The following is a 20,613-nucleotide window of genomic DNA, read 5'->3' on the forward strand; positions in this document are numbered from 1 at the left end:
TTTCTGACTGTCTCCAGCTTTCATTTGGGGGTCACTGACCCCATCTAAAAACAAGTGGTCCGTAAAGCTGCACATTTATTGTTATTGCTACTTCTTAATACTCATCTTTCTATTCAGGGCTCTCCTATTCATATTCCTGTCGCTTATTCAAATCAATGCATGGTTGCTAGGGGAATTGGAAGCCTATTAACCAGCAACTTTTCCGATGGTCTTCATCATTTATTTTTTTATGGTTTTTGAATTTTTTGCCTTTCCTGACTGTCTCCAGCTTTCATTTGGGGGTCACTGACCCCATCTCAAAACTAGTGGTCTGTAAAGCTACACATGTATTGTTATTGCCACTTCTTAATACTCATCTGGAAGCCTATTAACAAGATTGCTGAAATTACAAACTGGAGAGCTGCTGAATAATAAAAAATAAAAACCACTCACAAATTATCCTGGAATATCACTCTCTACATTATACTAAAAGTTAATTTAAAGACGAACAACCCTTTTAACGTGCCAATGGCACCAGGAGGATATGTTGGCTTGGATGGGACCAGCCTTCCTTAGGTCAAAGCAAAGAGATCTAGAATTATTATTATCGTTGGGCAAGGTTGGACAAATGAGGCACTTACCATGACTTTTCAGATCACTCTCAACCACATCTAGGTGAGCCCACGTACTGAAGTCGTACGAATAACCATTGTTTACGCGACAGGTGTAAGACCCTGCGTCATGCCCATGGACAGGATTAAATACCAGCTCTGATGAGTTTCCCAGTGGGACCTGAATGCAAAATTTAAAAAAAAAAATATATAAATATAATTACCAGAAATATAATTTACCAGTGTGTTTAGTTTCTGTGTATATCAGCCCCTACTGAGGATAGCAGCTTTCAGAGCAATAGTATAAAAGCCTCTACGTTGTCTGTAAATGATGGTGCCAGTCAATTAGTCCAGTCAGTTACTGAGATGACTTCTCGTGCCCTTTAAAGCACCACTGTCCCATTACACTAGTCACTGGACCGTGTGATGGCTAAAGGGTTAATGACTATAATTCTCTTTCACGCCTTCCAAACACGTTGACAATCAATTTGCATTTGATGTGATAACGTTTCTTGAATTACCAGAAGGTAATGAATCACATTTTGTTTTGAGAAAAAGAATGACGCACCTTTTCAAAATATTTGTTCCGAGGTTAACATCATAAAGTAAGTGGTATGATAACTATGTATAAATATATAAGGGGATCATATAATAATCTCTCTAATGCTTTATTTACCAGTAGGTCTTTCCAGCTGACACGAGGTCACTAGGGTTTCCACCTGGCCTGGCCGGTAAAAATTATATGTAAAAATGTTATTAATAGGAAAAAACATCAAGAATATGGAAAGGCCGGTAATTTTTTCCAGTAAAGGTGGCAGCCCTAGAGGTCACCCATTCCGATTAGAAGAAAAGAGGTTCCAGCTAAATATTGGGAAGGGGTTTGTTACAGTGAGAGCTGTGAAGATGTGGAATTGTCTCCCTGAATCAGTGGTACAGGCTGATACATTAGATAGGTATAAGAAGGGGTTGGATGGTGCTTAGCAAGTGAGGGAATACAGGGATATGGGAGATAGCTCATAGTACAAGTTGATCCAGGGACTGGTCCCATTGTCATTTTGGAGTCAGGAAGGAATTTTTTCCTCTCTGAGACAAATTCTAGAGACTTCAAATAAGATTTTTTGCCTTCCTCTGAATCAACTAACAGTTAGGCAGGTTTAACGGTATATATAGACTTAAAGGAGAACTAAAACTTAACTAAAGAAGTAGCTAGAAATGTTGTACATTATGTTTTGTGCTTCTATACCAGCCCAAGGCAACCACAGCCCTTTAGCAGTAAAGATCTGTGTCTCCAAAGATGCCCCAATAGCTTCCCATCTTGGTCATTTTTTTTTTAATATTTTGGAGCCTTAACCTACATGATAGACAGGACTCGCCGCCGAGTGGGTTGGGCACAGGCAAACTAAGTGCAGATGGCGATCGGGCAGGTTAAAAAATCCTGTCGGATCGTGGCCGCATCGTTTAGTTGATGCAGTCCCATGATCCGACCGCTCGTTTGGCCTCATTCTGATCCAATCGTTGGGGCCTAGGGCCCAACGATCGGATCAACCCAATATCACCCATTTCATAGTGGGCATATCGGGGAGAGATTTGCTTGTTTGGTGACATCTCCAAATCGAGTGGATCTCCATGCGTATGGCCACCTTTAGTGATTAATAGATGATCCCTTTGTTATTAGTTTGATATTAGTTTTCACACTGTGGGGAGCAACTGATACATACTGTGAGTCCCAGACAAGGGTCAAGTAAAATTGCTCCCAGCATGAGACTGTCATTTGGGATACCCCACTGACGCGCAGCATGATTGAGTTGTCTGCAGCAGGAGAAATTTTGGGTTGTGCTGGCACACTCATAAACCATCTAATAACTCTATATGAGAAAACATGGCCCAGAAATGATTGACTGCTGTAATGTGATTCAGTGGCTTAAGGTGGACATACACTGAGAGATCGCCAAACGAGCGGATCTCTCCCCGATATGCCCATCTTAAGGGCGTTAACGATCAGATCATAACGAGGATAACGGCAATTGGATCGCGGGAACGCATCAATGAACAGATCTGACGGGATTTTTAACCCTGCCCGATTGTCATCTGGCCGACTTTCGGGCAGATATCGATCGGGGAAGCCCGTCAGCGGCCCCCACACGCAGGCCAATAAGCTCCTGAAAAGACAGGTTTTATCGGCCTGTGTATGGAGGCCTTTAATGTGGTCAGCGAGGCAGCTGTAATTTCCCCGGGGCAGGCAAATAGCACAATCATGGTGGGGATGTTACAACATGCAGCCTCGTTACTTATATTATTGTCTGTTTCAACTCTTTTCCCTTCAACTATGAAAAACACAAGTGCTTTGGAAGTAGTGCAATAAAAGTCACATCGTTTGCACCTGGTCAAATAACCCATAAAATGTACTGACCTGTAGCATTTAATGGTCACTTGGTTTTTAGGACTGCTTGATATCGGTTGTGAATCAAGGTACATACTTTCCAATTCCAAGTTTTTGCTTTACTCACTTCCTATATTAGAGGCATTAAATGGGTCATTCACCTTTAAATTAACTTTCAGTATGACGTGGAGGGTGATATTCGGAAACAATTTGCAATTGGTTTTCATTTTTTTTTAGTTATTTAGTTTTTTATTCTGCAGCTCTTCAGTTTGCAATTTCAGCCATCTGGTTGCTTGAGTCCGAATTAGATCTCTCATCTATTATTATTAGAATAAGAGACTGGAATATGAATAGGAGAGGCCTGAGTAGAAAGATGAGTAATAAAATGTAGCAACAACAATATATTTGTAGCCTTACAGAGCATTTGTTTTTTTAGATGGGGTCAGTGACCCCCATTTAAAAGCTGGAAAGAGTCAGAAGATGAAGGCAAATAATTCAAAAACGTCAAAAAATAAATAATGAAGACCAATTGAAATGTTGCTTGGAAATAGTAATTCTATAACATAATAAAAGTTAACTGAAAGGTGAATCAACCCTTTAAATGCAGATTGGGATAGTGTCACAGTCACAGTATAGGATTCAGGAAGCTCCAAATTACAGAAGGCTGTCTCCAATAGATCCCATTTTATCCAAATAGTCTACGTTTTTAAAAATGATTTCCTTTTTCTGTGTAATAATAAAACAGTAATTTGTACTTGATCCCAACTAAGATATAATTAATCCTTATTGGAAGCAAAACCAGCCTATTGGGTTTATTTAATGTTTACATGATTTTCTAGTAGACTTAAGTCATGAAGTTCCAAATTACAGAAAGATCCATTATCTGGAAAATCTCCAGGTCCCGAACATTCTGGATAACAGGTCCCATACCTGTACCGTTATCCAGAAATTATGGAAAGGCCATCTCCTTTAGACTCCATTATAATCAAATACAGTAGAACCCCGATTTTACTTTCCCATGGGACTGCATGAAGAAACCGGCATACATCCCTGGAAACTGTTAAATTCGGAAAGATAGAACGCAGCTTGCCTGAATGGGACCACGACAAAACAACATCAACTCTGGGAAAACGTAAAGTTCTGGGACACAAAATCAGAGTTCCACTATAAGTGCAATTTTTAAAAAAAAATCTCTGTAATAATAAAACAGTACTTTGTACTTGATCCCAGCTAATAATTAAAATCCTGTTGGGTTTATTTAATGTTTAAATTATTTTTAAGTAGGCCTAAGGTGTGGAGATCTAAAGTACGCAAAGATCCCGATCCCTTATCCAGAAAACTCCAGTTCCTGAGCATTCTGGGTAACAGGTCCCATATCTACCTGTAATATGTTGATGCTGAAAACAGACAGAATTGCTATTTTAATAAACATGTACATGTTCTGAAGCAATGGACAGCTCTACACCAATAGACTCACCCCTTTTTGCCCTTTGAACCACTGATAGTTGACAAAAGGGTGGCCAGAGCCAACACAACTCAGCTTTACCATTTGTCCAGATAAAACGGCCATTGATTCAGGCTCCACAATGACTTTAATTCCTACAACAAAAACAACAAAGAGCATTGGTAAAACAAAAGACGTTTGCAACATATCTAACCTCACCACAAGGGAACTGGTTACCCAGAACATCTTTAAACGGGTGGTCACCTTTACGTTAACTTTTAGTTATAGAATGGCCAATTCTAAGCAACTTTTCAATTGGTCTTGATTATTTATTTTGTATATTTTTTTTTTAATTATTTGCCTTCTTCTTATGACTCTTTCCAGTTTTCAAATGGGGGTCACTGACCCCATATAAAAACAAATGCTCTGTTATCTACAATTGTTTTTTTATTGCTACTTTTTATTACTCATCTTTCTATTCAGGCCTCTGCTATTCATGTTGCAGTCTCTTATTCAAATCAGTGCATAGTTGCTAGGGTCATTTGGATCCTAGCAACCAGTTTACTGAGATTGCAAACAGAAGAACTGCTGAATAAAATGCTAAAATAACTCAAAAACCACAATAAAAAATGAAAACCAATTGTGAACTGTCTCAGAATAACACACTACGTCATACTAAACGTTAATATAAAGGAGAAGGAAAGTCGTTTAGCACTTGGTGCCAAATATTAGGCACCCCCAAGTGAATGTATTGACTTAACTGAAAACCCCGGGCCGGTGCTCCTATCAGCAGAAAACTGCACCGGCTCGGGGTTATTCCCGTGAGTATCACAGATCGCTCCCTTTCCGGCTTCTTCTTAATTCAAATTTCCAGCGCAGACGCATGCGCAGTAGAATGAAAAAGCCGACTTTTTCGTTAAAGTTTGGCTTTTCGTTCTACTTCGCATGGTGCAGCCGCACGAAGAAAGAGTAAGGCGGAAGAGGATCGCTCCGTGGTGCTCACTGGTATAACCCCTGGTATTTCAGTCGTCTCCCATAGACTCCATTTTATCCAAATAATCCAAATTATTTAAAAAGATTTCCTTTTTCTCTGTAATAATAAAACAGTAGCTTGTACTTAATCCCAACTAAGATATAATTAATCCTTATTGGAGGCAAAACCAGCCTATTGGGTTTATTTAATGTTTAAGTGATTTACTAGTATACTTAAGGTATGAACATCCAAATTACATAAAAGATCCCTTATCCGGAAAACCTCAGGTCCTGAGCATTCTGGATAACAGGTCCCATACCTATTTTTCATTAAAATGAAGTCGACGGGAGATGGCCTTCCCATAATTTGGAGCATTCTGGTTTCCGGATAACGGATTCCATGACCATATCAGGTCACAGAATGTATCATTAGTCAGAAATATATTTTTTGGAAATACTTGATTCCCTCTGTTAGCTGTAGGAATTTGCTCAATGCCACATAACATTTCCAAACCTCGCAACCCTTATTATTTTCACATGAAATCGTTTAGCCAATGAGAAGACAGGTCTCCTGCAATTCAGGTCAAGTGAAGGTGTTTTAAGGTGCAGTCTATGTGCATCAGAGGCTTCACCTATAAATATTCCGATTTTTGAAGCTGGAATGCTGGGAGGTATAAATTTCAAGTCACGTCAATAGGCGCATGGGGTTTAACACACTCTCCCCACTGCATGTAAACATTTAATAAAGTTGGAGTGTAAGGGGGGGAACATTGATATGTTATCATTGAACCCTGACAAAAGGTTTTCATGTTTTCAATCTATTAACGGGAATACTAGTAATTACTTATAAAGGAAAAAGCTCATAGCAGTGATCCCCAATCAGTAGCTCGTGAGTAACATGTTTCTCCCCAACCCCTTGGCTGTTGCTCCCAGTGGCCTCAAAGCAGGAGCTTATTTTTGAATTCCAGGCTTGGAAGCAAGTTTTGGTTGTATAAGAACCAGATGTACTGTCAAACAGAGTCTCCTGTAGGCTGTGAGTCCACATAGGGGTAACAAACAGCCCATTTTTGGCACCTCCAGGAACTTTTTGCATGCTTGTGCTGTTCTCCAAAAAGGTTGGGGATCCCTGGGTTACAGGATCTAACAAAGTCTCACCTGGAGGCTTCAGCAACTGAATCGCTTCTGACTGGCCAATAGTTTGTAAGAAATCAGTGAGATCCTTTGCGGTGCATCCTCGTTCCCCCATTAATTTTAACAAACTGCGGGCGGGACTTCCATCGGGCATCATCACTTTGAGGGAGCATTGGTAGAGCTCTTGAGAACTGGAAGGGAAGAATATTTCTGTATTAGTATCAGCAGGATTCCAAAGGGATGACACAGATCTATGAAGATGGGTGAGTGAAAATATTACAATATTATTGGGCCTGGTACATAGTGGGTCTCTGTAGGGTAAGCGGAAGAGTAGGGGGAACAGGTACAGCAAAGCAAGATGGTGGCAGTAGGACAAGATGGTTTCAGTAACACTACATTCATGTTGTCTAAAGTGCGGCCATTCAGCTGTTGCAATTTTGTTAGAAAACTTCATAAAATACTGGTCTTTCTCCTGGTTAACAGTAATGCAATCATGAGTAATACAGAGTAAACCATCTCCCACATGTAATTATGTAATTCCCTAGGCAATAAATTCCAGCTCCTTCACCTTTATAGTAAATATTATCATTACCTACTACACTAGGTGAGGCAAGTCTAACCTCCTCTTCCTCCTTCATCAAAACCATAATAAAAGGTCTGTCTCTGTACCCCTTCCGAAAGGTCTTTAAATAAATGTAAGCGTGTGCAATGCAGTTAAAAATAGATTTCTTTTTGTTAAACTCTAACAAGGAACAAGGATACATATAAATGTCTTACTATTGTTATGTAGTAATATTTGCATTTAAAATCACATGATGCAAAGTATATTTCCTAAGAATTTGCTTTGCGCTTATAACACTATATTTAACTGCAAGTTCTGCAGTAAGACAGGTAATTATGTTCCCCTATGGTAGACTATAAAGGTTATTAGAATATTCATATATTATAAGGGATCATTTACCCCCTAATGTAAAAGATAAGGATATAAGAAATCACTGAGGGGTTGTTCTGTGACCATATAAAGGCACAAGGCACAAGGCTGAGTTATACAGGGAACTCTGAGTATCACTCATGTATTATAAGGGATAATGTACCCCCTACTGTAAATGATAAGGATATTAGAAGTCACTGAGGGGTTCTGTGATCATATAAAGGCACAAGGCTGCAGGCTGAGTTATACAGGGAACTCTGAGTATCACTCATGTATTCTAAGGGATAATGTACCCCCTACTGTAAATGATAAGGATATTAGAAGTCACCGAGGGGTTCTGTGATCATATAAAGGCACAAGGCTACAGGCTGAGTTATACAGGGAACTCTGAGTATCACTCATGTATTATAAGGGATAATCTACCCCCTACTGTAAATGATAAGGATATTAGAAGTCACTGAGGGGTTGTTCTGTGACCATATAAAGGCACAAGGCTGCAGGCTGAGTTATACAGGGAATTCTGAGTATCACTCATGTATTATAAGGGATAATGTACCCCCTACTGTAAATGATAAGGATATTAGAAGTCACTGAGGGGATGTTCTGTGACCATATAAAGACACAAGGCTGCAGGCTGAGTTATACAGGGAACTCTGAGTATCACTCATGTATTCTAAGGGATAATGTACCCCCTACTGTAAATGATAAGGATATTAGAAGTCACTGAGGGTTCTGTGACCATATAAAGGCACAAGGCTGCAGGCTGAGTTATACAAGGAACTCTGAGTATCACTCATGTATTATAAGGGATAATGTACCCCCTACTGTAAATGATAAGGATATAAGAAGTTACTGAGGGTTTTTTTTTTTTTTGGAGAAAAGGTACAACATGTATATTAACCTAAAAATAGATAATTTGTAGACACTCTTGAATATTTCTGACATAACTGAGGCACATGCATTTCTAATTGCTGCCTATCCCATGTATAGGCCAGATAAGCAGGACAGGTTGTTCTTGTTCCGGCTGTTCGTTTCCTGGCACTGCCGTCAAGAAGAGAGTCAGATACGTAACCCCAGTGGAAAATAAAATACGACTCCATCCAGAAATCGAACCCGGATACTGTATAGGAGCATTCTGGGGAATTTTGTGAATAACAACAACACATTTTGGGTTGTCCTATACAGCCATAGGGTTCAACAGACCCAGAAACCCAACAATGGGCTCATCTCTAGCTCCTATGAAGTTGCTATTTAGAAAGAGTGCACTTTCAACTTTATTCTCCCATGTCTCCTATTCCTTTTCTTCTCCTATAACCTTCCTGTGAGTTATAAAGAAGTTAGCCAGGGGCCATGACGTAATTGGAAATATGAGGAAATAACACACTGATGTGATTCTCAAGGCAATACCAGATACGAGGCACTCCCGGTGATCTTTTGGCAGAGTTAATTGGGTTGGTGAATGTTCTTTTTGGAGCTGGTGAGTCATGGAGAGGACAGAGCAAATGCCGTGGGAGGAGGAGAGAGAGAAGAACAGAGGCGATGAAACTAAAGCTGACCAACTGGTGACCAATCAGTAGATCTTTGCCCAATCTGGCCACTCCATTTGGCTAATGATTGCATCACAATAAGAGCCTAAACAAATCCATCAAAAGTGGTCTTCATCAATGGCCTCGACTCCTCCCCATGTGATGGGATTTCTAAATCTGCCAGATATTGACCAGTGTATGGCGTTAGGGATTGTCCAGATATGTTGCCAGTCTGAACTGACAGTCAGCATCTGGTTGCCTATATTCTTAAAGGGTTATCTTTTACTACAATGTAGAGAGTGATACTTAGAGATCATTAATTTCCATTTTTTACTGTTTGTGGTTTTTGAGTTAATGCATGCATTGATCTGGATAATAATAATGAAGACCAATTGAAAAGTTGCTTAGAACAGGCCTTTCTATAACATACTACAAGTTAACTGAAAGGTGAACCACCCCTTTAAGGTGAGGGAGGGAGACCTTTGGGTTAATGTTGACTTGCACGGGGAAAATGCAGGGGGATGATGATGAGGCATCTAAGAAAGAAATGTCTCTGATTGTTATAAGATCTGCCTTTTCATTAGGTTCTCTAGCAGGGCCTCGGGTTCCCCCATCAGATGCACTTTTTGTAAAGTGAAACTGCCACTTCTCTATTATGTATAGAAACTATAAGTAGACTGTTATGTAACGAACAGCTTATAGCAGTGAGTCTGCATCGACCCCCCCCCCCCACCCAACATTTTTCCTGAATAGTGATGGGCAAATAACTTTGCCTGTCACGAATTTGCGGCAAATCTCCACATTCCACAATAAATTCGCGAATCTTTGGCGAAAATTCACCTGCGTCAAAAAAAGTCACTTGCGTCAAAATCACTTTGCGTCAACACCATTCGGATGCCCATTGACTTTTACGCCAGCGTCAATATTGACTTGAGTGACCTTTCGGACGCGCGTCCAAAATTGGACGCAGGCATCAATTTAGATTGTCACTCAAATTTTTCGCCGTTTTGTGAATTATACGAATTTTTCTGCAAAGCGAAACGGGAGAAATGTGCCCATCACTGTTCCTGAATACACAGCACGACTGGGGACCAGCAAGAAGGTCACAGTCCAGCACCCCAAGACTGCAATGGGCTGTGGCAGAAAGAAGGCAAATGAAATACAAAATATAGGACAGCGCCACAACAATATAGTGTTGTTTTTAATCCAAACTCTACATGTTGGAACGTGGCCTCCTGACTAGCTGAGCATAAGTAACACAGCAATGCTATGAAAATGATTGTGCAATTTGCATATATTTATGTACTTTAAACCTCCAGTTGCCAGGTAACTTTGCACCTAATTTCTCAAGCAAAGGGGAAGTAACACTCCTGAATTTGCATTTTTGCAAATGAGAAAAGGAGGACATTAACGGGAAGGAATGGAAACGCAAGGTAAGCAAGTTATTTCATGGTAACCAAGTGCCTGTCTAATTATATCTAATTACATTACTCGTTCTACAGTTTGGTGATGGTTTTTGGGCAACGCCAGTTCGCTTTACATTTCCCTTCAATGGCACAGAACTCTCACAGAACTGCATGGGGCACTAGTGGGTCAGACGACTGACACTCAAAAGTGGGGTAGTCATTTTAATTTTACCCGCATGGGTAGGGTAATTGCTAAGGAATTGATTGCTAAAGAGAAATGATTGCAAAAATTAAAATTTAATATAAGCTTCATCATAGTGAAATAAGAAACTTTCTAAATATATCAGTTAAAAATCCTATCCTGTTTCTGAAGTCCTGTGTCTGATTTTGATGGACAGATCACTTTTCACAGGACAGTCCTGATTTTGACAGCGTCCCAGATTATTACTGAAATATCCCAACTTTTTCTTTGATCTCCTGCACTGAACAGCCAGAAAAAGATACAATGTTTCTAAAACACAATTGGCTCTTGGCAGAGAGCCCAGAATATGTGGCAGGTGCACTTAGATACTTTTGTAACAATTTAAGATAAGCAGATCTCTTGGGGAAAATGTGACTTGCAGCTTAAAGTGCAATCCACCTTCATTAGCAAAACTGTAATAACACACAAAAAAACAGAAATATGTTGAATCTTTCATAACCTGCCAAATTTTGTAAAATGAACATGGTAATTAGGGGGTGTGACCATGAAAATAGGTGTGGCCTTTGTCCCTCTTTCTGTGAGGTGTATCTTATCCTTTTCCTAGCAGACAGAGCTCACTGTAATAACTGGTTCCAGCACAAACAAAATCTAACAAAATAACCAACTCTGGCACAAATTCAGCATGTAGAGAGACAGGATTTCTGGTGATTTTTAAAGAGTGAGCTCTAATACATCTTCTAGGCCAAAGGCTGTACTAGAGCTAATTGTCAATTAAAATCAGACTCCTGCATGAAGTGAGAATAAAGCGAGACAGATGAAAAGTAAACTGATTGTTACAGAAATGGTCGGGAATTTTTAATTGATTATATTACAAAATGTGTTATTTTGATATGACAAAGTTATACAGGTATGGGACCTGTTATCCAGAATGCTCGGGACCTGGAGTTTTCCAGATAACAGATCTTTCCGTAATTTGGATCTTCATACCTTAAGTCTACTATAAAATCATGTAAAAAGTAAATAAACCCAATAGGCTGGTTTTGCTTCCAATAAAGATTAATTATATCTTAGTTGGGATCAAGTACAAACTACTGTTTTTTTTTTACACAGAAAAAGGAAATTATTTTTTAAAACTATGATTATTTGAATAAAATGGGAGTCTATGGGAGATGGCCTTTCCGAAATTTGGAGCTTTCTGGATAACGGGTTTCCGGATAACGGACCCCATAACTGTATTACATCTTCATTTTTACATTAGTCCCCCTTTAAAGTAATTTGAGGCGTTTTGTGCCGTCTTGGGACAACAAAAAACCCCCAACCTCTGCAAGAATGACTCTGCTTGATAAAATCTCTTTTACATGTTTGGAGCCCAGTGTTAGAACACTATATGGCCAAAATCATCCAGACACCCAACTGCCCAACATCTTATTCCTAAACCAAGGGGAGTGCTTATTGCTCATCGGTGGTCTTACTGTCTGGAGTTCATGAGCCATTTTTTAATGATTCTTCTTGCTTGTCTGGGATTAATGGAGTGCTCAGTGGCCATTCCTACAAGGATTACACTGTCACAGCTGGGGTTAATATCCCGTTATCTTTCTTGCTTAGGAATTACATTGGAATGTTTGGGATTAACAAGGTCATTATCAATTTCCTGTAGTAATGATACCGTCACGTCTGGGTTATGTTTTGGTAGGGATGCACCGAATCCAGGGTTCGGGATTAGCCAGGATTCAGCCTTTTCCAGCAGGATTCGGCTGAATCCTTCTGCCCGGCCGATCCGAATCTCCATATGCAAATTAGGGGCTGAGAGGGAAATCGTGTGACTTTTTGTCACAAAACAAGGAAGTAAAAAATTATTTTCCACTTCCCACTTCCCATCCACTTCATATGCAAATTAGGATTTGGTTCGGTATTCGACCGAATGTTTCGAAGGATTTGGGGGTTCGGCCGAATCCAAAATAGTGGATTACGTGCATCCCTATTAGTGATGTGCGGACCCGATACCTGCAGGTCGGGCGGGTTCAGGTCGACGTCGCACTGCTCCTCTGCACTGCTCCTCGCCACCTTCAAATGCCGGCTTCCGGGTTCCAGGTCGCCCCGCCCCTTTTGTGAGGTCATTGTGATGTCATCGGCGGGGCGGCGCGGGTCTATAAAAGTAACCTGGAAGCAGGGCGGGTTAGGGTCAGGTGAGGGTCAGGAAAACCCACATCACTAATCCCTAGGTTTTGGTAAAATGGGTGTAAAATGTAGGGGCGTGGCCAAAAAGTGGTGGTGGTCTAAACATTTTTGCCACAAAGCAGAATTATAAGGGCCTACCAGATGGATCGTTACACAGGACCCAGCAGGACCGTAACCTTGGGGCCACTGGGATTTTTCCCCTTAGTAGGTCAGTCCAACCCGGCTGGTAATTGCCAAACAAGAGAACGTGCGCTTGAAACCAGGACCAGATCAGCTTCCGACGGCCAGGCTGCTGTTTGGTGATCACCAGTTAACAGGGAGCTGATAAATGACTCTTTGCATACTGCAGTGAGTGCCTTTTGATAAATAAGCCCCAAAATAGACAGAAAAAAATGTGTTTACATGTATGAACATGATTTCATTCAGCTGAAGTATGTCACTAAAAGCAGTGTCTGTCTATTCCCTGCACTGCTGGTTCCGACTAGTAAAACATGACTTGAAGCAAAAGCCAGGTGATAGACCTGTTTAAAAGCATATCCTGCACTGTGGGAAGCAACTGTGGAACAGGAGTAAGTCAGCTGACTTGCCACATTGTCTCAGGAGTCAGAGCCAGGAGTGCAGACAATATCAACAGTTGCTTTCATGAGCAAATAACATAAAAGCCAGTGAAAACTGGTCATGAATGCAGATTGTTAAAATGCTCACATTGGCATTTCCTGTTACGACAAAAAAAAAACATTTTTTTTAGGTTTCTACAGTTCATTGGCACCAATGGGTCAGGCCACACTAGTGGCTGTAGTAGCTGAGCCTGAAGGATGTCGCACTGAAGCTGTCACTGGTTCATACAATCCCCCACATAGAAGCATCTTATCCCTCTACAGCTTCACTTCCCTGCGATATAATAATAATAATAATAGTAATAACAGCTACAAAGTTTAGCCTGACCCATTGACTTCCAGGATTATCACCCTCAGTGTCACCCAAAGTAGTGAAATCCTTTCCCCTTTGGCTTCAGCGCCTGGAGAACCCTGACAGTTCCCAATATCATAAAGAGGTTCGTTTTTACCTGATTTTAAAGCGGCTGTCGCTTGCGATCACATGAGCGAGTTTCCGCCAACCTTTGTCGCTTTTCTGCTCTAACAAATCGCAGAGTTTCTGAAGGACGGGCTCCTGTAGCGAATTGATATTCAGGGAGTTGAACTGTTGGAAGTCCGACATGTCTGCGAGCAGCTACACAATATCTCGGCCTCCTTCCTGCTTCGCGTCTTTATTGCGCTTTCTCTATTCAGATTGTGTCGCGCCGGCTCTGTGCTGCCACCTGCTGGTCGCTAATTATCTTTCGCTTTTGACAGCAGCAAGAGAAAGTGAAAGTCGCAGCTGCAGCGTGTGCACCGACATGGGCATGTGGGCCTCAGACATGGACAGAAGCGAAGCTGCCGTGTAGCATTTGCTGATCTTTTCAGGGAGCCTTATTTATCACTTCAGGAATGGGATCCTTTATCCGGAAACCCAGGTCCCGAGCATTCTGGATAACAGGTCAGATACCTATATATTTTTGCGCATATTAGCAACAGACTAATGAAAGGTAGAAGAGCCCTGCAATTGCCACATGGGTGTGAATTTATCTACGTTTTTCTGGATAAGGGATCTGGAATCAGGACCGCCATCACCAATCGCAGGGCCCCATACAAAAAAATTTCCTGGGCCCCCTGGGCTGCACCCACTGCAAGCCCCACCTACAGGTCAGCCCTCCCCACCCCACAGTAAAAAAACAAAAAAAAATATTTAAAAAACAAAAAGATATTGGTGGTCAGGGCCCCCCATAAAAAACATTTGTAGCTAGGGCCCCTCCATTAAAAAATATTGGTGGCTTGGACCCTACATGAGAAAAATAAATTGGTGGCCAAAATTGGTGAGCAGGCCCCCCCACATTATGAGAAAATTGGTGGCCAGGGCCCCTTAAACGTCCATGCCTTTCCAAAGTCAGCAGCTCTCAGAAAGATGGGGGGCCCGGCTAATCAAGTAAGTGTGGTGTGACCGGGCCCCCTTTACCCTCTGGGCCCCCTACAACTCTCCCCCTGTCCCCCCCTGATGGCGGCCCTGTCTGGAATCACCATACTGTAGACAACTAAAATTATTTGAACATGAAATAATCCCAATAGGATTGTATTGTCTTTACTAAGAAGTAGGGATGCACTGTATCCAGGATTCTGCCTGGGATTCAGCTTTTTTTCAGCAGGATTCAGATTCAATCAAATCCTTGTGCCTGGCTGAACCCAATCTGAATCCAAATTTGCATATGTAAATTAGGGGCGGGAGGGAAATCACATGATTTTTCGTCACAAAAGAAGAATTTTTTCCACTTTTTTCCTTTTCTGCCCCTAATTTGCATGTGCAAATTCAGGTTCAGTTCAGTATTCAGCCAAATCTGAATTCGGCCGAATCCCAAATAATGGACTCAGTGCATCCCTACTAAGCAGTTATTAAGCAGTTGCTATAAGCAAAAAAAAAAAAGGAAAGTATAGAATTATTAAGAGCTCATTTATTTCGTTTATTTAGAGCTTAGTAGGGTGCGGCTATGCTGAGCTTTGCAGATATTCAATTTCTGGAGCTTAGCTTTTTATTCAGCAGCTCACAATTCTGACAGCTCAACCCGCCGTCCCGGATTGTTTCTGAAAGTCTGGACTTTCTCGTTGATCTTCTGCACTGAACAACCAGACAAAGTTTCTGAAGTTTAATTAAATAAGAGGTAGAGAGGCCAGAAAACTCAGCACCTGCACTTTGATACATTTGTAACAATTTAAGATAATTAAGTCTCCTGGGAGAACTGAGACTTGCAACTTAAAGGAGAACTAAACAAGTAGGCTAAAAATGTTGTACATTATGTTTTGAGCTTCTGTAACAGCCCAAGGCAACCACAGTCCTTTAGCAGTAAAGATCTGTGTCTCCAAAGATGCCCCAGTAGCTCCCCATCTTCTTTTCTGCTGATTCACTGCACATGCTCTGTGCTGCTGTCACTTACTGAGCTTAGGGACCCACTCACAATATACAGTACACATAGAATAGAAATGTCACAATATAAGGCTGATTAGTAATTAATACAGATAATTACTACATGGCAGCACAGAAACCAGTGCAATTAGCATCAGAATTTAATAATCAGCAAACCTGTAGCATCAGCTTATATTACAGCCAGGGAAGCTCATTTTCTGCTGGATAATTAGTGACAAGCCCTAAGCTTAGCTTCTCAACAGCCAATCAGAGCCCACTGAGCATGTGAGTGTCACAGACACTTTCCAAGATGGTGACCCCCTGTGACAAGTTTGAAGTCCTGGATCATTGCTGCTATTGACAAACTGAAACTTTAGCCTCGTGCAATAAGTTCACTATATAAAATATGGCATTTTTAGCCATATTCATTTTTAGGGTTTACTTCTCCTTTAAAGGGCAATTTACTTTCATAAGCAAAACTGTAATAACACATAAAACATGGCCCTAAAACTCCCAGAAATGTGTTTAAACTTTCCATAACCTGCCAAATTTTGTAAAATGGACATGGTAATTAGGGGGTGTGGCCATAAAATGGTCTTGGACAAAAATGTCTCCAGAACTTTTTGTCCCTCTTTCTGTTTTCTTAAACATTGGCAGATATGCAATCTGGTTACTAGGCTCCAAATCACCCTAGCAACCATGCATTGATTTAAATAAGAGACTGGAATATCAATAGGAGAGGGACTGAGTAGAAAGATGAGTTATAAAAAGTAGCAATAACAATACATTTGTAGCCTTATAGAGCATTTCTTTTTAGATGGGGTTCAGCGACCCCCCATTGGAAAACTGGAAAGAGTGAAAAGAAGAAGACAAAGAATTGACAAGAAAAAATGAAGACCAACTGAAATGTTGCTTATAATTAGCCATTCTATAACATACTAAAAGTTAACTTAAAGGTAAACCACCCCTTTAAAAACAGCCTGATTTTATTTAGTTAAAAACAAATCCTGATCTATTATCATTAATAATTAAGGGAATTTACAATGCTGGGAAGACCGTCACTGTGACACACCCAACCCTGGAAGCTACTTAATAATGTTTAGACATGAACATCCCTGCATGATAAATACGGGGAAATCCCTGCAGATAAATGAGACCTGACACTTTGTCCCCGCCAGTTTAATGACAAGCCTTGTGGTGAGATCACAGAACATTTCTTTCCTGCAATTATATTATCACTTAGAGACACACTGTATATAAACTACACTCACTGCACCACTTTCTTCTGTGTAGTGATGGGTGAATTTGCGCCGTTTCGCTTCGCCAAAAAATTTGCGAATTTCCCACGAAATTCACGAAACGGCAAAAAATTTGCGAAACAGCGCTGGCGTCTCATTTTTGACGCCGGCGGACGTTTTTTTTTACGCCGACGGCCGAATTCTCACCAGCGAAATTATCAATTATCTAATTTATCATGCAGGGATGTTCATGTCTTCATATTATTAAGTAGCTTCCAGGGTTGGGTGTGTCACAGTAACGGTCTTCCCAGCATTGTAAATTCCCTTAATTATTAATGATAATAGATCAGGATTGTTTTTAACTAAATAAAATAAATTCGCCCGTCACGAATTCGCTGCAAATTTCCACATTTCGCTGCCGAAAATATGGACGCGCGTCTATTGCATCAAAATCGCCGCATGTCAACACTATTTCGGACGCCCATTGACTTTAAGGCAAGCGTCAAAATTGATTGATCGACTTTCCGGACACACGTCCAAAATTGGACGCGGGCATCAATTTAGATTTTCGTGATTTTTTTCGCAAATTTTCCGCCGTTTCACAAATTTTGCGGGAAATTCTCAAATTCTTCTGTGAAGCGAAACGGAAGAAATTCGCCCATCACTGCTGCTGTGGTCAAGCCTATAGTTATCAGGATTTTCAGTAACAAATGCTTCAGAATAATTGACGCTGTTCCATGACCTGTATAAAAACACTCGACCTTTGGCCTCATGTTTTTATGTGGTCATGAAACTCCTCTGCAACTTATAATATCCTTATATTTTACAAGAGGGGGTACTTTATTCACTATATAATACACAAGTTTCAGTGAGTCATGTGACAAAAATTACATCACTAAACTCGATTATAAGCGATGACATCACTAAGCACCATTTATAAGGATTAGTGATAAGCAGAATTTTTCACCACGTTTCAAAAATGACACCCATGAAAAAAATGGATGCAAGGCAAATAAAAGAAATTTGACGCACCGATTCGTGCAACAAAAAAAATTGACAACCATAGACTTTTCAACGTTTTTAGCGAAGCAAAATGGGTCAGATTCACCCATCACTAATAAGGACAGAATTTACAGGATATTCATGGCTCTTTTGTATTATAGTAATATAATATAGTAGCCTCTGGGAATGGAATTGTTTTATTAGTAAAAACGTAACAATTTAAAATAAGAATCAAGCCTTAATACTTAGCCCATTATTCAGTCCATTATTCTGTAGCATGCCAGCATCAAACCGAATGCCTTTCATAAGTTTTTCCTCCATAAACCCTCCTTAAACCAGCACCAAACAGACACACACCCCAAGACTTTTAAGTCCTTCTTAGTGATGGGCGAATTTGTCGCGTTTCGCATCCCTGAAAAATTTGAAAATGCAGAGAATTAGCAAAACGTGGATTTTGACGCCGGCGACAATTTATTTTGTTCAATTGCATTAAAGTTTATGGGCGTGCCTGGGCTCTCTCAGCCATCCTTTAGGCTCAACAGAGCTTCCAAATACACGTCCTCACTCTATAGTATCAGTGGGACAATTGTCTCTGGGAAGGGAGTGTGACTGTGGGATAGCAGGTATAGTAGGGAGAGATGGTGCCTATAGTAACAGTGGGATAATAGTCTCTGGGAAGGGAGTGTGACTGTGTGATAGCAGGTATAGTAGGGAGAGATGTGTCTATAGTAACAGTGGATAATAGTCTCTGGGAAGGGAGTGTGACTGTGGGATAGCAGGTATAGTAGGGAGAGATGTGTCTATAGTAACAGTGGATAATAGTCTCTGGGAAGGGAGTGTGACTGTGGGATAGCAGGTATAGTAGGGAGAGATGGTGCCTATAGTAACAGTGGATAATAGTCTCTGGGAAGGGAGTGTGACTGTGGGATAGCAGGTATAGTAGGGAGAGATGGTGCCTATAGTAACAGTGGATAATAGTCTCTGGGAAGGGAGTGTGACTGTGGGATAGCAGGTATAGTAGGGAGAGATGGTGCCTATAGTAACAGTGGATAATAGTCTCTGGGAAGGGAGTGTGACTGTGGGATAGCAGGTATAGTAGGGAGAGATGGTGTCTATAGTAACAGTGGATAATAGTCTCTGGGAAGGGAGTGTGACTGTGGGATAGCAGGTATAGTAGGGAGAGATGGTGCCTATAGTAACAGTGGGATAATAGTCTCTGGGAAGGGAGTGTGACTGTGGGATAGCAGGTATAGTAGGGAGAGATGGTGCCTATAGTAACAGTGGGATAATAGTCTCTGGGAAGGGAGTGTGACTGTGGGATAGCAGGTATAGTAGGGAGAGATGGTGCCTATAGTAACAGTGGATAATAGTCTCTGGGAAGGGAGTGTGACTGTGGGATAGCAGGTATAGTAGGGAGAGATGGTGCCTATAGTAACAGTGGATAATAGTCTCTGGGAAGGGAGTGTGACTGTGGGATAGCAGGTATAGTAGGGAGAGATGGTGTCTATAGTAACAGTGGATAATAGTCTCTGGGAAGGGAGTGTGACTGTGGGATAGCAGGTATAGTAGGGAGAGATGGTGCCTATAGTAACAGTGGATAATAGTCTCTGGGAAGGGAGTGTAGCTGTGGGATAGAAGGTATAGTAGGGAGAGATGGTGCCTATAGTAACAGTGGGATAATAGTCTCTGGGAAGGAGTGTGACTGTGGGATAGCAGGTATAGTAGGGAGAGATGGTGCCTATAGTAACAGTGGATAATAGTCTCTGGGAAGGGAGTGTAGCTGTGGGATAGAAGGTATAGTAGGGAGAGATGGTGCCTATAGTAACAGTGGGATAATAGTCTCTGGGAAGGAGTGTGACTGTGGGATAGCAGGTATAGTAGGGAGAGATGGTGCCTATAGTAACAGTGGGATAATAGTCTCTGGGAAGGGAGTGTGACTGTGGGATAGCAGGTGTAGTAGGGAGAGATGGTGCCTATAGTAACAGTGGGATAATAGTCTCTGGGAAGGGAGTGTGACTGTGGGATAGCAGGTATAGTAGGGAGAGATGGTGCCTATAGTAACAGTGGATAATAGTCTCTGGGAAGGGAGTGTGACTGTGGGATAGCAGGTATAGTAGGGAGAGATGGTGCCTATAGTAACAGTGGATAATAGTCTCTGGGAAGGGAGTGTGACTGTGGGATAGCAGGTATAGTAGGGAGAGATGGTGTCTATAGTAACAGTGGGATAATAGTCTCTGGGAAGGGAGTGTGACTGTGGGATAGCAGGTATAGTAGGGAGAGATGGTGTCTATAGTAACAGTGGGATAATAGTCTCTGGGAAGGGAGTGTGACTGTGGGATAGCAGGTATAGTAGGGAGAGATGGTGCCTATAGTAACAGTGGATAATAGTCTCTGGGAAGGGAGTGTGACTGTGGGATAGCAGGTATAGTAGGGAGAGATGGTGTCTATAGTAACAGTGGGATAATAGTCTCTGGGAAGGGAGTGTGACTGTGGGATAGCAGGTATAGTAGGGAGAGATTGTGCCTATAGTAACAGTGGGATAATAGTCTCTGGGAAGGGAGTGTGACTGTGGGATAGCAGGTATAGTAGGGAGAGATGGTGCCTATAGTAACAGTGGATAAT

At 41.2% G+C, this 20,613-nt stretch overlaps 2 protein-coding genes across 3 annotated transcripts in view; one reads left to right on the plus strand and one right to left on the minus strand.

Moving 5' to 3' along the window:
* The window catches only part of malt1.L (MALT1 paracaspase L homeolog), a 53,294-nt gene extending 39,266 nt beyond the window's left edge, over positions 1 to 14,028 (minus strand). For both annotated transcript variants that reach the window (XM_018266660.2, XM_018266654.2), the window contains exons 1-4: positions 13,827 to 14,028; positions 6,542 to 6,708; positions 4,448 to 4,569; positions 621 to 771 (exon numbers count right to left, since the gene is read on the minus strand). In XM_018266660.2, coding sequence (XP_018122149.1) covers positions 621 to 771; positions 4,448 to 4,569; positions 6,542 to 6,708; positions 13,827 to 13,978 — 592 coding nt within the window. In that variant the 5' untranslated portion in view covers positions 13,979 to 14,028. The remainder of the gene's footprint in view (positions 1 to 620; positions 772 to 4,447; positions 4,570 to 6,541; positions 6,709 to 13,826) is intronic.
* Positions 14,029 to 14,124: 96 nt separating this feature from the next.
* alpk2.L (alpha kinase 2 L homeolog) overlaps positions 14,125 to 20,613 on the plus strand; it is a 62,383-nt gene continuing 55,894 nt past the window's right edge. The window contains exon 1 of the mRNA XM_018266668.2: positions 14,125 to 14,296. The gene's annotated coding sequence lies outside the window, so the exon portion shown is untranslated. The remainder of the gene's footprint in view (positions 14,297 to 20,613) is intronic.

The sequence above is a fragment of the Xenopus laevis genome, chromosome 1L (genome assembly GCF_017654675.1).
Source record: "Xenopus laevis strain J_2021 chromosome 1L, Xenopus_laevis_v10.1, whole genome shotgun sequence".
Lineage (NCBI taxonomy): Eukaryota > Metazoa > Chordata > Amphibia > Anura > Pipidae > Xenopus > Xenopus laevis.